At 39.7% G+C, this 18,125-nt stretch overlaps 1 protein-coding gene across 2 annotated transcripts in view; it reads left to right on the top strand.

Moving 5' to 3' along the window:
- DGKI (diacylglycerol kinase iota) overlaps positions 1 to 18,125 on the top strand; it is a 382,485-nt gene that overhangs the window by 169,876 nt on the left and 194,484 nt on the right. For both annotated transcript variants that reach the window (XM_033099050.1, XM_033099049.1), the window contains exons 7-10: positions 381 to 452; positions 4,714 to 4,830; positions 15,860 to 15,934; positions 16,779 to 16,877. In XM_033099050.1, the coding sequence (XP_032954941.1) occupies positions 381 to 452; positions 4,714 to 4,830; positions 15,860 to 15,934; positions 16,779 to 16,877 (363 nt within the window). The remainder of the gene's footprint in view (positions 1 to 380; positions 453 to 4,713; positions 4,831 to 15,859; positions 15,935 to 16,778; positions 16,878 to 18,125) is intronic.

Consider the following 18,125-nt stretch of genomic DNA (forward strand, 5'->3'; position numbering starts at 1 on the left):
TCTAGAACCTCTGAGTTGGATGCCCATTGTTATAAAGAACCACGTGAACCAATAATGGCTTTTCTTTTGCTTATAATAACAACGTGTCAGAACCACATTTATTTGGGGGAAAACAACCCAGATGTTTCTGTGGCTGACTTTGAGTAGTTAGTAGTACAGCAGACACTCGTGCCTCCTTTGTCACACTCCAGATGATTCAGACGTAGGACACTTGTGTGGCAGAAGGTGGCGAATGTAAATGCTGAATGTGGCATTTGGAGTCCCAGTTACCCTGTGTGGTGGGGACAGTTCTGGCTCTATTCACTTCATTGGATTTCAGGACAAAGCATGCTGTGATTGAAGTGTTTTTAAATTCTGTCTCTCTTGTCCTAACATCCCAGGGCTTCCAGCAGAAATTCTCCTTCCATAGTAAAGAGATTGTGGCTATCAGCTGTTCCTGGTGCAAGCAGGCGGTAAGTTTGGGGCTGAAATAAAACAAACTGGGCACATCTTCTATCAGAATAGAGTATGTCATTGCTTGAGTTCCTTTCTGTAAGTGGAAAGTTATCCCGGTACATGTATTATTTACCTGACATAGGATTGTTGGAGGAAGAAAAAGATGACAACTGTAGAATTATAGCATCTATGAGTGGGGAGAAGCTATAGAGATAAATTAACTCCTTCATTTATACACATTGAAGCCTGGGATCTGAGACCAGAAAATTCTCCCTAGGTTCTAACCCTGGGTCTAGAATCGAGGACTTCTTACTCCTAGACCGTATTTCGTATTCTTATTTTTTTGCAACTATGCTAGCTTGTTGACAACTCCTCATAGGGTAGGAAGTTGCAGCATTAGATCATTCTTCTAACAGGTGTCCAGGCATCTTGGTTCTTTCGTTTTTGAATGTGGGTACCTTTTCTTAGGGGACTATGTTAGGACAAGAGTGGTCTTATATTCTTTAAATTTGGATCTTGTTATAGTTGTCTGTATGCTCATTGAAATGTAACTTTTCCTTACATTTGAACGTATAGGTTCATTATTATCCAATAGTAATTTCCCTATTTCCTTTCTTTTACCTATCCTTTATTTTTATTTTTTTAATTCCTCTGTCCCAACGTGGTTCATTTTCTTACTTGTTTGCCTATGTACCTATGCTTTCTTTAACCAGACAATGCCTACTCTAACTCGTGGGTGGGCAAACTATGGCCCATAGGTCAACTCTGACTGCTGCCTGTTTTTGTAAATAAAGTTTTATTGGAACACAGCCACACTCATCCAATTATGTATTGTCTGTAGCTACTGTAATACTACAATGACAGAGTTGAATAGTTGCAACAGAGACAGTATGGTCCTGTAAGACTGAAATATTTACTATCTGGGCTTTTATAGGAAAAGTTTGTGGAGTCCTGCTCTCATTTCTCAATTCACCTACTCTTTGAATGACTGTGTATTTGGGATATATAGTCCCTTCATTGCATAGCCAACCTGAAAAGAAAGAAACTAGTTTCAGCTAGGTTAAGGGTTTGAAGGAAAACTTCAGCCCTGTGCACACATCAGGTTTAACTATGGGGCAGGAGCGGATGCATTTAGTTGAAACACATGAAATTGACATTTTTGTGGGTCAAAACTTTTTGAATTTTGGCAATTCCATAAGGCCCAACCTAATTATCTCACTAGCATAATTTCCCTAAGCCCCCACAGGTCAGGAGAATGCAATGTCACTAGGTAGGGACGCGTTGGTCGGGAAAGCTCAGTGCTTACTGTGTCACCATCCTGCCACATTTTTTATTCTTGGCATGTCCATCTCCTTTGAGTTAATTGTTACACAGATAATCTCTGTGCTTCTGCTCAAAGACATATTCACAAATATAAGGCCCTCGAATGAAACTATACCATCAAGGCAATATCCACCTGGAGAGGAAGAAGCAGATTCAGGATCCAGGTGTCCCAAGAATATCTATGCTGCTGGTTTTCCTGATATAGGGAGACCCCACCTATGGAACAGCATTGGTGGCAGTGGACTCAGATAGTCAGCCTCTGTTCCCGCCCCATAGCTACCAGGCTGTGGTTGGATGGTTTATCTGGGGTCGACTAATTGGGATCTCAATCCCACTTTCCAGTGAATGCAACTGCTCTCTTTACATGAATCTGTAGTCCAATTGAATCACTACAATGACAGCTTTCACTCAACCTTGTGGTCGAGCTTTGGTCAGTTCCAGACATCTTTGTTTCCCAGGGTCCCATGCATAGAAGGTGATTTTGCAAGGTCTAAACATAGAAAACGTTTTAAGACAAATTATAGTGGTGATATATTTTTAACATTACAGGTAATCCTTTCTAGGATATATAATGTCAAACAAACAAATAAGTGCCTTCTATGGGCACTTTTTTCAGCGGGAAAAAAAGAGAATCAACTGTTTCGGGAGCCGGGTTTCTTGGGTTCAGGTCCTGACTCACCACTTAAAAGTAGTGTTTGGACATACCTCTCAGTCGCTCTATATTGGAGATTTCTCAGGTATAAACTGAGAGAGCTGAATTTGGCGGTCTCTGAGATCCCTCCCATTTTAGAAAAGCAGTGGCCATGTATTTGGGGGTTTATTTGAACTCCTAAGAGAAAATCACTTTTTCAAAAAATTTAGTTTGAACGAATTTTAAATTCACAGAAAAGTCGCAAAAGTAGGACAGAGCATTAAATGTATACCCTTCCACCCTGCTTCCCCTAGCTTCCGCTAATGTGGCAGCTTACATAACCAGAGTACACTGAATAAAACCAGGAAATTAATATCGGTACGTTACTATTTAACTAAGCTACAGAGTTTTAAAACGTTCACCAGTTTTCCTTTATGCTCCTTTTCTGTTCCAGGATCTAGTCAAACATCCCACAATACATGGGATGGCGTCTCCTTGGTGGCCTCCAGTTTTTGACATTTCCTCATTCTTTCCTTGTCGTTCGTGGCCTTGACACTTGTAATGAGTACTGACCAGTTGTTTGGTAGACTGGTTCCCACATTGAGTTTGCCTGAGGTTTTCTTGTGATTAGATTGAAAATACTCATTTTAGGCAAGAGACTATAGATGCGAGGCGGTATCCTTATTACAAACTTATCGGGGGGAACCTAATGTTGATGTTTTATTGCTGGTGATTGTAGGCCTTGATCACTTGATTGAGTGGGACTTGTCTCTTCATCATGAAGTTACTAGGTTTCCCTTTCCAATTGAGACGTATTTGCAGGAGACATTTTGCGATTATGCGGACATTGTATTTGTCCTCAAACATTTGCCTGCTGATTTTAACATTCGTTAATGGATCTTTTTTTTTTAAAGATTTATTTAAAAATATATTAACATTTTGTTTTTAAATTAATAAACTTTATTTTTCAGAACAGTTTTGGGTTCACAACAAAACTCAGTAGAAAGTAGAGCGATTACCCATAGATTCCCTGTCCTTACACTGTCACATATCCCCCCACTGTGAACGTCCCACGAGAAAATCCCTTTGTAACGAAGGTATTCAAATAACATTTCTCTGGTGTATCAAATTGTTTGCAGATCACAAATAACTGGTGGCTGGGGGGAATTATTAGTTACTTAATGAAATTGTATTTCTTAATTAACTGATTGAGTGATTAGCCACTAGATCGTGTCAGATCTTGAAGACATGCAAACATGAAGGCCAAACCTCCCTGATGTGATCTAATTGGAGTACCCATACCTGCCAGTTTTCCTGAGACAGTCCTAATTTACATCTTTTGTTCCAACATAATTATTAACAGTATTCCCTTTCGCTCTTAAAATTGTTCCACTTAAGATGATAAATTATGTGGTCACATTAAATACAATCCAAGTAGAAAGTGATGTTACATTTTTTAAAAATCACTATGATTAAAACGGTAAGGCTGGTAATTATTGTGTAATGTGGATTTTTATGTGTATTAGAAAACAAATGTTCCCACATATCATTATCACTTTACAGGCTCACAGAAGATGATGGAAAACGTGACTGGCCTGAGGTCACTCAGTCCCCTGCAGTATAGAGTTACGCCCCTAATACAGAGCTATTGTTATGACCATTAGTCTACATTTACTTCCTTTCTTTCAAAAACGAAAAGCACTTTCGACTTGCCAAATGTAATAGGACCACTGCAGTTTTTAGCAGCCTTCAACAAACTCAGCCAAAGCAACCTCTTAGTTCTTTGTTACCTCATGGGCTTACAACTCTCTAGAAGAGGCATCCTGCTTCTTTCCTGGGTCCCTTAAGCTGGGAGACTACCTGGGAAGGATTTACATCTCTGGGTAGAAAAAGGAGAGGTGGATGGTATACACTGCCTTTTCTGCTCAGTGTCATTTCCTTTTAAACCTTATCCCAAATCAACCAACTCTGTGATACGCGCAAGTCAAGTGAAACAAAGTTATGTGCAAAGTTAGAATTAATAGGACCCTCTAGGACTCTAGGTAAATATCCTGTTAAAAGGTTATAAAGTTTTAGCTGACCTTATCCTACAACGTTGGTTTCTTGTCATCAGTTCCTAAAGTGGAATGAATTGGAAATCTGGTCTCTAAGCTCCTGGGGCTGGTTGGGCAGTGACGAGAGCGTATGTCCTGTGTGTGTGTGTGTGTGTGTGTGTGTGTGTGTGTGTGCGCGCGCGCATGAGTGTGTGCACGTGTAACTTATCCCTTCTCGCCGCAGTACCGCCCTTTGCACAGAATTGTTCATTGGCCTGTTTTTCTCTTCAGTTTCACAATAAGGTGACCTGCTTCATGCTACATCACATTGAAGAACCGTGCTCCCTGGGGGCTCATGCTGCTGTTATTGTCCCGCCCACCTGGATCATTAAGGTGAAGAAACCTCAGGTAACTGCTGGGACCCTGGTGCTGCTGGGCACGTGCCGAGAACAAGTAACTGCTGCTTCTCGCTTTTCTCCCCCTGACCAGTCTTTGGGTTCCTACAGTCTCCGCTCACTCATCCCCGTGGTCCCACGCTTACCTTCCCCAGTTCATCCTGTTAGCCCATCACTTGACTGCGTTGGGCTCTCTCATGGAACCAGCCTCCTCTTCTAAAGAGAGTTTTACAGCAGGATTGTTTCCTCCCCGTTCATGGGCTTGGGTGCTCTCCTGAGTTTCTTAAGTACTAGTGCTGGGCACAGCTGCTTCTTTTCCACCTCTCTTCAGTTCCAGCCTGGGCACCCCCAGGGAGTGAACGTGAGGGCAAGCTGTGCGGCTTCCTTGTCGGGTTGAGATTATCACGACTTCCAACCTGAACAGCACACTATGGGTCACGACCTTCCTAACTACACAAGGCCTGCTTAGGGAGCAATGTTCTTTTGTTAAGGCCAAATAGAATGCATCCTCGTAACACCTCATCTCGGTCTGTGTTTAATTCTCACAGTATGTTCTGTTCTAGAGGGTCTCTGCTACCATATTCTGGGAAACCTTGGTGGTTTCTCAACAAGGTCATAATCTGCGATAGAAACATGTCCGCTTTGTACTGTACATCTTAGTTTGCTCCACGTTCTGCGATGGCAGACTTTTAATGCTACAGGGAGAGGACGGTTCCTCCCCTAGGATGGTATCCGAGGACGTCTTATTGAATGTAATATCTTTAAAAGATATGGCAGCCCTCCTTCATGTGGTCTCCAAAATCACCATGCAATTTACTTGCCTTGATTCACTTTTATTTAAAAACTGTTGGATTGAGAACACTGTTTTGCTTTGTGTGTTTATATAAAGTTTAGCCTCTGTTGATGAGTAACATTTGGGACTAATCTTTCCAAGTTAAAATCCATGGAAGCTCTTGGGAAATCTTTTCCAAAGGCAAGTACAGTATCTACACATTAAAAAATGGGGAGTCTCATCCTTTCGTTTTATATTTTAGAGCCAAATGCCAAGAGATGTTAAATGAGTTGCCTAAGGCAAGATGACATAGCAACTTTAGGACAACGTCGGAAATTCAAGTGTACTGATATCCAATGTATTGTTATTTTAAAATCTCTTTAACATTTTTACTTCTTTGTGTGCTTTCCCCCTAAAATTCAATAATCTTTCCGTGAGTTTTATATTAAATGTTCAGTTAAATCAACACGTTTTTAATGAAAACCTCGGTGGTATCAGGAAGGCTACTGGACGTTGCGAAGTCATACATGATCCTTGCTCTGAATACCGTGTAGTTATCTTAAGAAAAAATCACGGAGAGCTTCATGAAGGAGGTAGCTTTTATTTTGCCTCTTCAAGATGGGTGGGATTTTGATCAATGAAGAAGAGAGGAGATAGCAGACAGGAAAATGGCACAAGCAAGGGTACTGGGTCCAAAGTTATATTCATGGGACTGGAGACTAGGTTGGCTGCCGTGGAAAGTTTATGTAGGGTTGTGTGAGAGAAGCATGGGGTTGCTCAGGCCTGACTAGGGAGTTTTTCATACATGTGAACTTTATCTTCTTAAATAAAGGAGTGATAGAGTAAAATTGTTTATTTTAGAAGGAAACAACTAGCAAGAATGTGTAGGATGACCTCATGGTGTGGGATTTTAGAAGACTCGATATAGACCAGTGAGGGAAATCGGAACGTGATACCACTTTGCAGGGGAGTTGTAAGTTTAACTGTTCTAAACTTGAAAAACCTTTTCATTATGGAAATTGTTAAGCAACTGAAGAGAGAGAGATTATAATGACTTCTTCTATAACCATAACCTTTTCTGTCGCTGTTATTTCATTTATCCCGTGCCACACTATAATTTCTTTCTTTTTTTTTTTTTTAGATTTTTATTGGGTAAGGGGAACAGGACTTTATTGGGGAACAGTGTGTACTTCCAGGCCTTTTTTCCAAGTCAAGTCGTTGTCCTTTCAGTCTTAGTTTCAGGGGGCACAGCCCACCATCCCTTGCAGGAGTCGAGGAGTTGAACTGGCAACCTTGTGGTTGAGAGCCCACTGGCCCATGTGGGAATCGAACTGGCAGCCTTCGGAGTTAGGAGCATGGAGCTCTAACCGCCTGAGCCCCGGGCCGGCCCCTATAATTTCCTTTTCTTTATTATTATTATTATTATTATTATTATTATTATTATTATTATTATGAAATTGACATGCAGTTGGAAGAAGTAATACAGAGAGATGCCATGTACTCTTTCCAAATTTTTCCCTTGTGGAAATACCCTCCAGTATTATAGTATAATGTATCAAAACCGGATGTTGACAGTGATTCAGTCAAGACACAGAGCAATAGTCTGTTACACAAGCACCCCTCATGCTACCTTTTCATAGCTACAGCCATTTTTCTCCTGGTCCCGCTCCATCTCCTCTGTTTTCCTGGAAGTGAAAGACTCCGGTGGTTTTCTCATTTGCCCAGAGTATTGTAAAGCAAATCTTAGCACATCATTTAATCTGTAAACACATCATTTTGCTTCTCTAGAAGATAACATTTTAGAAAGATAACCATGTACCATTGCCTCACCCATTATAATTATTTTTAAAAAATATTTTCTGATTGTATCAAATATACCGGGGGTGCCAAAAAAATGTATACACATGAATTGTATTCATCTTTTGTTGTCGGTGTTTATTGAGTATTACAATTTTAATACAGTTTTTTGTTTTCCTTTCTTAAAGTGGGTATACATTTTTTTTGGCATCCTCTGTATTTTTTTAAAGTATTTTTTTCAAATCAGGATCCAAAGTCTGTAACTGCCTTTTTGTTGACATAGGTCTTAGGTCTCTTTGAATCTACAACAGCCCCTTCTCTTAGTTTTCATGCCATTTATTTATTGAATAAATTGGGTCACTTTACCTATAGAGTTTCTCACATTCTTTTTTTTGGCTGATTATATGTTTATTTTGTTTTAAAATGATTTCCTTTACTGCTCATGTTTCTTGTAAAATAATATTTAGATATATAGACTCAGAATCAGGTTTAATTTTTTTTTGGCAAAAGGACAGTGTGGGTGGTGGTATGTATTTCTATGGTGTTGTTTTCAAAGGGACATTTTATCAGATTGTTTACTGTTAGTGGTGTTAAGATTGATCAGTGAGTCCAGGAATTTTCTTCCCAATCCACGGATCATAAAGTCGTCCATCAGCCTTTCACCTATTGATGTATCCCCTAAAGATTATTACCTAAAGCTGTTATTTCATTGGGGTTGCCAAAGGGTTATTTTCCAATCTTTCCTCTTCATTTTCTAGCTATGATTTTTCTATAAAGAGACATTTTCCTTATTACCAGCAAGTACATGACAAATGCTTGAGCATTTGCCTTTATTTGCAAATTTTCAGAATAATAAGTTGGTACCTTATCAACTTTTATTAGGTGACTAAGAGTGGTGATGGTAGTAGTGGTGGTTGTTTTGAGAGTATCATTATGAATTAGGAACTAACATCATTATGCTGTCTATAGGATACATGCTATGTTTCAATCCTTGGCATCATTTTTTTTTATATTCACGTTGTTCCATCTTTGACCAGTTAGAACCCCTTCCAGGTGGCTCCTATCTCCATTTTTTATGAACTGTGAGGTTTTTGATAACTTCCTTGGTTTCAGGAATAATGAATGCCATGTGCCAGGATCAGCTTGTGCATTTCCTGTCCATGCCAGGAATCAGCCATCTCTCTAAGGAGTGTTGGTTACTTTTAATGGGAGATGGTATTTACAGTTCACAATGTGGATGCTATTGTCCAAAATTTTTCATTACGTACCTTTTTATTGTCCTCTATGATTCAGGATATTATAAGAAGAAGAAGAAGAAGGAGAACTAACACTTACATATTGGGAAATGTTTCGAATACTTTACAGTTAGTGTTTCATTTTATCATCACAGTACCCTAGGCGGCATTTATCCTGTTATTCCCTCCTTAAGGCTTAGGAAAGTGAGGAATAGGGAAGCCAACTAAATTACCCAGGTCCACATGGGCATTAAATAGGTTGAAGTAGCATTTGAACCCAGGAATTCTGATTCTGAAAACCAAGCTCTTACTGGTATGCTCACTGCCTTACTATCGCAAGCTTTGCTGAATCAGATATCTTTAAAAATTTTAGTGGTCCCTCCTCCTTTGGGCTTCAAAAACCATCAAGTAATTTAATCAACTAAATTCTATGTAAAAGCTAATGTACAATGGGCTTGGGGGGCACATAGTAGTGGTTAAGGGCTCTCGCTGATGACCCAGACGCCTGCATTCCTAATCTCCTTCTGCCACTTAATAACTTGTATGATCACTAACAACTTAAACTCTTCTGTTTCACTTTCTCATCTGCAAGTGCCTAGTTCATAGGATTTTCTTGAGGACTAATGAGCTAAAAACAACAACAAAAAAAACCCAGATAAAGTTCACAGAGTAGCATCTGGCTCGTTATAAGCACTCAGCACATGCTAGTTCTTTTATTTTCCTTCTTGTTGACTTTTAGGAGTGCAGGGTATCAACTGAAGCTGTACATCAACAGGCGAAACAGTCATATAGGGGTCAGGACTATAGTTATTGATCCCTGAACCATCTGTATTACACTGAAAAAGGTTGGAAAGATGATGAGATTTCTAATGGAGAGGGTAGAAAGAGAGAATAGGGGCCAGGGTCTGCCACTTACTATGCTCCCAAGTGTACCTGAAATACTGCTGTAACCATTGCATTTTATACTGTAGTAGGATTGCATGTTCCCTAGCATGACACCTACCCCTTGGGACAGAGTCAAGTCCTATAATTTATTGAATATAAGGAGGGAAGAAGCCTGGGTGAGCGTCCACACCCAGGTAATGAAAGGAGGAAGAGAATCCTGCAGAACAGGGAGAGGTCTATGATAGCACAAAGTTTCATTATTCAAAATGGAAAGAAAAATAGGCTAATCGTCAATGTTAGTACTATTTTTGTTGATGTCTACAGAATTTAGCAAGGATTAAGAAAAGTCCTTGTGTTTGGGACCAGGTCATTGGTGACCATCAGAATTACAGTTTGTGGGGTGTGGGACACAGGTGGAAACAGTAAGATTAGAGAATTCATTAGAGGAGACATTGGGAAATGAGAGAGAGAATTGGGAAGGGAGATGGAGGACAGCAGATGAAATGTTTTTCCAACTTCTAGATTTCATATATATATATATATACACACACACACACACACACATATATATATATATGTTTCCATACCTCTACATGTATTTCTATATTCTGTGACTGCTTAAAAATATGATAAAGGAGAAGATAATCTTAATTGTGTTATAGAAACATTTACTTAATTAAGCACATTCAAATATGCTGTTATGTACAATGGGAAGCCCAAAGATGAATCAAATGTTCATCTGATATCCACAAAGGTTGTATCACATACTCTCTAGTGGGGAAAACAGATAACAGCAATTTAAATCACCAGGAAAAGGCTTCTGATACCTGTGAAGGTTTGCCTTTTTGATCTGTGAGAGACCCTCAAAGGATGATGAGGAAAAGGGACCCAACAGGTTGGTTAAATCCCCAGCAATGGTCAGTGAGAGGCCCACACACCTAAGGCAGAGAGTGGTAAATGCTACCTAAGATGTGGAAACCTGGTGGAAACGTGAAGCAGGGTTGAGCAGTTTTAGTCATGGAGATCAGTGTAGGCCAAGTGGAAAGTTTGTCATTTGTGCTTGGTCTTGAAGGATGTGCAGGGGTGTCGTTGGATGAGGGATGAGGACGGACAATGCAAGTTGACAGAACATACTGAGAACAACAGTAAGATGGCTCACCATAAAAAGTCAGCTTTATTTGTGATGTTTGTCTCAACAGATGACTCTAGAGAGGAGAAGTAAAGGCAATCTACTTGAGTCTACAACGGTCAGGAAAAATGGGTTGTAAAGAGGTGGAATTATTGTGCACATATTGACCATCTCTGTTAAAAGACGTCTGGCTCTGAGTGGATAATTACTCTGACCAGCGGTGGAGTTGGGAGCCGTGTGAACCCTTGATGGTGGGGGAATGAGGGCTTCCTGGCTGATTTGCTGAGTTTCATCCCAAATTATTTGGAGAGACCTCGAAGAAAAATATAATAAAAGGTAGATGACTTCAAGGAATTAAAAGCCAACCAAATTTTAGTACCCATCTGACACGATACATAGTTTTTACAATATTATTGACTGTATTCCCCATATTGTATGTCACATCCTGTGACTATTTTGTAACTACCAATTTGTGCTTCTTCATCCTTCATCTTTCTCACGCAGCCCCCAACCCCCCTCCCATCTAATAACGACTGGGGGGGGGATCACTTCGTAAATTATATAAATGTATAACCATTACACTGTACACCTGAAACTAATATAAAATAATATTGAATGTCAACTATAATTAAAAAAAAAACCCGTCATGGGATATAAAGTACAGCCATAGGGAATACAGTCAAGAATGTTTTAATGACTACATACAGTGTCAGATGGGCGAGAGACGTATTGGGACTATCACTTTCTGAGATATATAAATATCTAATCACTGTGTTGTTTTGTACACCTGAAACTAATTTAAAAAACCCCAAATTTTAAGAAGGGAGCCTGAATCTGTTTATATATTTAAAGTCAAAGTTATATTTAGTGTTACAGATACTAGTGTTTCCCTTCTGTACTGAAAATGGTAAAGGATAATAGTTTGGTCGGATAAACAAGTTTAAAATGTTCAAATACTAGTGCAAGTGCTTGGAGCTGAAGGAATAAAACCAGTATTATATAAATTTTTTTGTGGGGTCAACGAACAAGAGCGAAAAGGTGTGTGTTTTTAACAAATGACATCATTCTACACATAACGCTTTAAAACTTGCCTTTCGTAGTGAAAAAAATGGATCTTTGGGAACAGTCTATAATAGTACATACAGATTTAACTCATTTTTAAACTGCTGTATATATTCCATACTACGGATATATTAGTATATTTAGCCAGCTCCCTACTGATGGATATTTATATTGTTTCCAATGGTCTGCTTATAAAAATGCCACAATCAACTCCCTCCTAGCCTGGTATGGGCTCTCTCCATGCTAGTCCTTTCATATTTCTTAGGATTGTATAATATATAAAATGTTGGAGACTCATGAGACATAATAGCAATGACCAACAAGATCCCTAATACTAGCTGGGCTTTAGCCAGATATGCCTGAGAAGCTGCTGAGAACCTGTTTTTAACTTCTGGAATTCTCTGTCTGCCATCCTCAGGACATACTTTGTCCCGATGGTGCAGGTGGAGAACACTCTGTAATAGACAGTCTGTGACTCTCCCTCCTATAATCCATCAGAGTTTTGTCCAGTATATGATGGCGGAAGACTTCATTTGGGATGATGAAGTGAGGTATCTTTTCTTTAGATCTGTTGTTATAACCAGTCCTCTGTGATCCCGTAACCTGGAAAAATTCCCAAAGAGTGATAAAAGGGAGTTAAGTTTCATTCACAGTTGAGTGATTCACCCATAGGCATTTCTTAACAGCCCAGGAAAGCGTCATACTGTGATAAAGATTTTGTTGATAGGATTATTTCTATGGCAAGGTAAGACTGCCCCCGATGGCTGGTATAAGAAAACAAAAAGCCTTTATCTGTTACTAGGACTTTAAGGCAATAGTGGACACACAGTGTACCAGGGGGTGAATGCTGTTGGAATCAGAAGACTGCAAATATCCAAATGAGGACACAACGTTTCACTGTTTCGATAGTGTTGAACTTGCAAAGTGAACACTTTGTATCACTCAGCTAGCTGCCCTTGGTAACAGGGGTGCTTTGTTTTAGGACACAGGAAAAGTATTAAAGGTTTCTTGGATACATCACCAACAGTTCTACACAATAACTTCTTGACATACTTTTTACATTCGTGAAAAGCATTGTATTTTGTTTAACTCTCACAACAATACTGACCCAGGCAGGGTAGGTGAAATTGCAAATTAACAAGGCGAGGTGACTTGTCTCTGTGGCCGAAACACAACCCAAATCTGCCTTTACATCCACTGGTTCTTCATTGAATTATGCTGCCTTCTAAAAGAATTTATATATTGAGACAGAGATACATATTTACATCCGAACAGAAGAAAGCCACAGGAATTTTGCGGTGTGCTGTGAAATTCCATACTGCTTTTCCTTTGCTATTTGGCTATCCATAGGGCTCTAAGAGCTCACATAGAAGCTTCCAGGTATTGTAAGTCAACCACTGCTTAATCTTTGCCCCCTTGTTCTGTGAGATGAAGAAGGCCTCAGTTACATGGCACTTGATAAGGCTTGGAAGCACTTGTATTTGCTCCATCTGTGTTTCAAAAGGCTGTTCTGTGTGTCTGTTCCCTAGTAGAATTGAGTTCCTTGCCACTCTGTTTTCAGACATCAAGCCTTATTTTGATGCGTATCTCTAAATCTTTGTTTCCCAAATGTGCTTGATGGTCAGAATCACGGGGAAGAACTCCGATTTCTGTGATCAGGCAAATGTAGGGAACGATCTTAGCCCGACCCATTTGCGCTTTCTCTCAGAGTTTCAGTATTGAATCCTGTCAAGAACTGGGAACCATAGTGTGTTCCTGCAAGCACTTGGCGTACATCCGGCATTTCTCTCGGCAGTAAATGAACCAAAACTACAGAGAAGTTAGGAGACAGGCAGTTTGTTTCCTAAGAATCCTTTCCCAAATCAGGAAGGACTCAGTACGTGTGAATTTTAATAATACCGATTCATTATTTCAACAATGATTGGAGTGCCTACTATGTGCCAGGCATTTGTGCTAGGTGCTGGGGACATACAGCTGTGATGGAGGCAACTAACATTTATGGAAGTCCTTGTCATGCGATGGATACCAAGCTAACTGCTTCACATACTTTTTCTCGTTTAAACTTCACAACTCTTCTGTGAGGTAGGTATTAATCACCTTCCCTTTAAAGTTAAAAAACTGTTGTTTCAGAAGTTTGACTTCCCCAAAGTCACAGAGCTAGTGAGAGGGACATCCGGACTTCACAGCCAGCCTGTCAGGTTCCACAGCTCCTGCCTGGTCTTTGTCCCATAGATCTGCTGCTTTACCACAGTCTATAGGTCTCTTCAGTCCACCCTTTCTACTTCAAACACAGGCTCCCAATGCTGGCTGCACGTTAGCATTGCCTGGGAGTTTTAAAGTGTGTCTTTGCCTGAGCTTCACCCCAAACAAATTCAATAAGAATATTTGATGGGGCCCAGGTATCAGCATTTTTGAAAAACTCTCTGGATAAAGCCAATGTGCAGTGATAGCTGAGAATACTGAGCATCATTACTTGATGTCAAATAGATATTGCCTCTGCCTGCCTTATAGTTTCCTGCATCCTTCTTGGGTCATTTGGGCTGATTAAACATTTAAAGTCTCCAAATTATTTTTCTTCCCTTTTAAACAAACGGAAAGTAGTCAAAATATAGCAAAGACTTGAATAATGCAAAAGTTTCCCCAAATAAGGCCATGATAATAGATCCATTTAAAGAGGAATTTAGAAACTTGGAGATTCCTTTGCAGGGGTTGCACAGTCTAGAATGAGTGATGAAAAATAACCTGGGGTCTAGAACACCGATGAGCTTCAGGATCTCTCTTTTTTTGGTAGGACTTGGAGAACCTGAAGACTCTTTTAATCTGATGGGGGAGGAAAACCTTGAGACAAATGGTGGTTCAAGAAAGTTTCCCTCATCTTTGGTGGGCACGGGCCACAAATCAACTTGTTTTTCTGGAGGTCCAAAATGAAAGTAAAATAAAAGCTAAATAGTTTCAATCTTGCATGTTTGAATGTGTTAATATATGTACCCTACACTAAGGTTTATTTCGAATGCTCTAAGAAAAATACCCTAAATAGCAGAAGAATAGATATCTAAGTTTCTTCAAGCTGTTTGAAAACCCTTAACTGCTAAAGCAGTGCATGTGTATATATGTATATAAACTTTTATGTTAAGAATTATGTATTTCAGGCTTTCAACTCTTTGTTAAGCATTTATGATGTGGTAATAATATCTTGCTTTTGTGAAGATGGCAATGTAATTAATTATTGATTTTCCACAAGTTAAATCTAGTTTTGCTTGTCTTCAACTAATGAGTTGTGACTGGCCCCATAAGAGAGGTTGTTCTCAAAGCATCTGTATCAAATATTAAGGATATATGGTTAGTTTGAAGTAATCACAAAGTTGCGATCCATAAGATCCCTAGAAAGAGAAAGCCAGGGGAAAGTAAATTTGGGATCATTGTAGTTCAACAACTTGGAGGCACTTCGGTGAGAAGAAAAAATTAAGGCTACAGGCGAAGGAAAACTGTTTAAACCAATGGGTTTTTAGAAAGAGAAAAAAAGAGCAATGATTGCTACTCCACTATTATAAGTAACTTAAGGGTGAGTCTTATCTCTGCATTTTAAAACTCAGCCATCAATGCTGATAGGAAAGTTGGATCATAAAGTTCCGTTGTCACTGAGTCTTTTTATAACCATTACTTAGAACGATCAATACTACTACTACTACTAAATATAATAATAATAAAGTAAACAGAGGGGAAAAAAAACATGAAAAATGGCCTCCTTTTTTACATTTCCACATAGGTGATCTCCATATCCGGAGATGAACTTGAACTTGGTTGGGCGGGAGACGGACCTGGTTGGGCGGGAGACTGGAGCCCCTCAGAGAATTTGGGATTCTTCCATTTTTACTGGGAGGGTTGGCAGGTATAACATGTGTTGTTATGTGAGTCCATGAGAGCCTCCAGGGTTCTAACTCCCTGCCTCTCCGTGTGGTGGGGAGTCAGTCGCTTCCTCTGAAGCACGCGACTGACTGGTCTCTGTCTGTGGCTTCCCCATGAACAGTGGCTTGGAAGTGTCAAAGCATGAGAAGCATGCAGTCGAACAGCATGTGCTGCCATCATCTTCTACATGGTTCTGCATGGGAAAGCTCAGGGGCCGTCTGCTCCTCAGCTCAGGGTTGTCCTTCTTTCCCCACAGAACTCGCTGAAGGCTTCCAATCGGAAGAAGAAGAGAACAAGCTTTAAAAGAAAAGCCAGTAAAAGAGGAACTGAAGTAAGTGTTTTGGGATTCTGTTGCAATGAAATACATCCTCCTTTCCATAGCCTCCTCTGTCTGTCATGATCTGGCCCAAGCTTATTGTTTTAATATGCCTTCTACCACTCTTTTCTCTTTCTCTATACTCTACCATGCTGGAATTCTTCCTTTCCCTTTTCTTTTCTTTCCTTTCCTTTCCTTTCCTTTCCTTTCCTTTCCTTTCCTTTCCTTTCCTTTCCTTTCCTGTCCTTTCCTTTCCTTTCCTTTCCTTTCCTTTCCTTTCCCTTTCTTTCTTTCTTCTTTCTTTCTTTCTTTCTTTCTTTCTTTCTTTCTTTCTTTCTTTCTTTCTTCTTTCTTTCTTTCTTTCTTTCTCTCTCTCTCTCTCTCTCTCTCTCTCTCTCTCTCTCTCTCTCCCTCCCTCCCTCCCTCCCTCCCTCCCTCCTTCTCTATCTATGTCTATTTATCTATCTCTATCTATCTATCTATCATCTATATTTTTAAAAATGTAACTTCCTGCCACTTCACAGTCAGAGCATTTGCACTTGTCTGTGGAAATGTTATCCCAAAGATGATGAAGATGAAAACAAAAGCTAACATTTCTAGAATGCTTAGAGTATACAGAGTAAAACCAAAAGCATGGCTTGATTCTCAGGGGCAAATTGTAGCCTGGAGATACTTTGTTCTAAGCTTTATATGGAGTGTCTTATTAAGTGTGAGCCCTGTGAAATAATATGTATGTTTTTTGGTTTTTTTTTTTTTTTTTTGCAAGGGTGGGAGTAGTGCTGATAGTTTCTCACTTCCGCTGCTTTGGGGACTGCCACTCCTGGATGTATGTCTCAGGAGTGCTGCTTTCTTCCTTCAGCAGGAAAACAAAGGTCGTCCCTTTGTGATAAAACCGATCTCTTCTCCTCTCATGAAACCCTTGCTTGTGTTTGTGAACCCCAAGAGTGGAGGCAACCAGGTGAGTCATTTTTCATGTGTTTAACTTGGAAACTGCAATGCTTTTTTGAAAACACGATCCCCAACATCAATTAAAAGAAGGTTACCACCTAGGACCCCAAGCATTGGAAGACAACCAGCTTTTCAGCGACAAGGCCATTGTTGCTCCACTAGGGGGCAGCCTTACACATTGCAGGGCTAGGCAAGGCCTAGGGGCTCTAGGATTTATCCTTTTGCTTCCACCTACCACTGCGCCTGAGGCAACGTTGTTCCATACAGATTTTCAAGATAGGTCATTCTGCAGTCTCTCTTAGTTAATCCCTTTCAGGGTGCCTTTTATGAACTTATTTTTATTTCTTCCTATTCTAATTTCGACCTGACTATTTTCATTCCCATCCTCAGAGGAAAGAGAGAATAACGATTCGTCATTAATGATGATGAACAACAAACCACCAACACTACCAAAAATATCACCTTCTACAGGTTTCTGTGGTCATTGCCCAAACCTGATAGTATAATTAATATTAAGTTCATTTGAGAATAAAGAAATAGCCATAGAAAAGTTAAGTGTAATGACACACCTAAAGTCACACAACTCTTTAAAGGACAGAACTTGCTCTTGAATCCAGGTCTTTGTCTCCTCCTCTAATTCTCTTCCCACTCTCTGAGGCTTCTTATCAATACTCCTCTGTGGGTTTTGATTTTCTCTTCTTTTCACGTGAGATTGGATGATAAAATATTTTGTGTCCATTAGGTGTGCAAATTTTACATTCTTAAATATTATTTTATATTAGTTTCACTGTGGTTAGACGTTTATATGATTTACGAAGTGATCCCCCAATAAATCTAATACTCATCCCATACCATATCTAGTTATTACCATATTATTGACTACATTCCCTGTGCTGTACTTTACATCCCTGTGACTATTTTGTAACTGCCAATTTGTACTTCCTGATCCCTTCACCTTTTTTATCCAGCCTCCCAAAACCCCCATCTGGCATCCATCAGTTTGTTCTCTGTATCTACGAGTCTGTTTCTGTTTTGTTTGTTTATTGATTTTGTTCTTTAGATTCCACATATAAGTGAGATCACATGGTATTTGTCATTTTACATTTTGAAACAAGATTCCTTGAAGTTTCACACTAAACAACTTAAAGATTTGAAACTGTTTAGTCACCCCACAGAAGGAGGGGAGATGCAGAACTAGGAGTGACCTAGCAGTCCAAGATGATACTCTTATTACTAAAGATACTGTGCATTTTTCAGA

This window comes from Rhinolophus ferrumequinum, chromosome 26, assembly GCF_004115265.2.
Source record: "Rhinolophus ferrumequinum isolate MPI-CBG mRhiFer1 chromosome 26, mRhiFer1_v1.p, whole genome shotgun sequence".
Lineage (NCBI taxonomy): Eukaryota > Metazoa > Chordata > Mammalia > Chiroptera > Rhinolophidae > Rhinolophus > Rhinolophus ferrumequinum.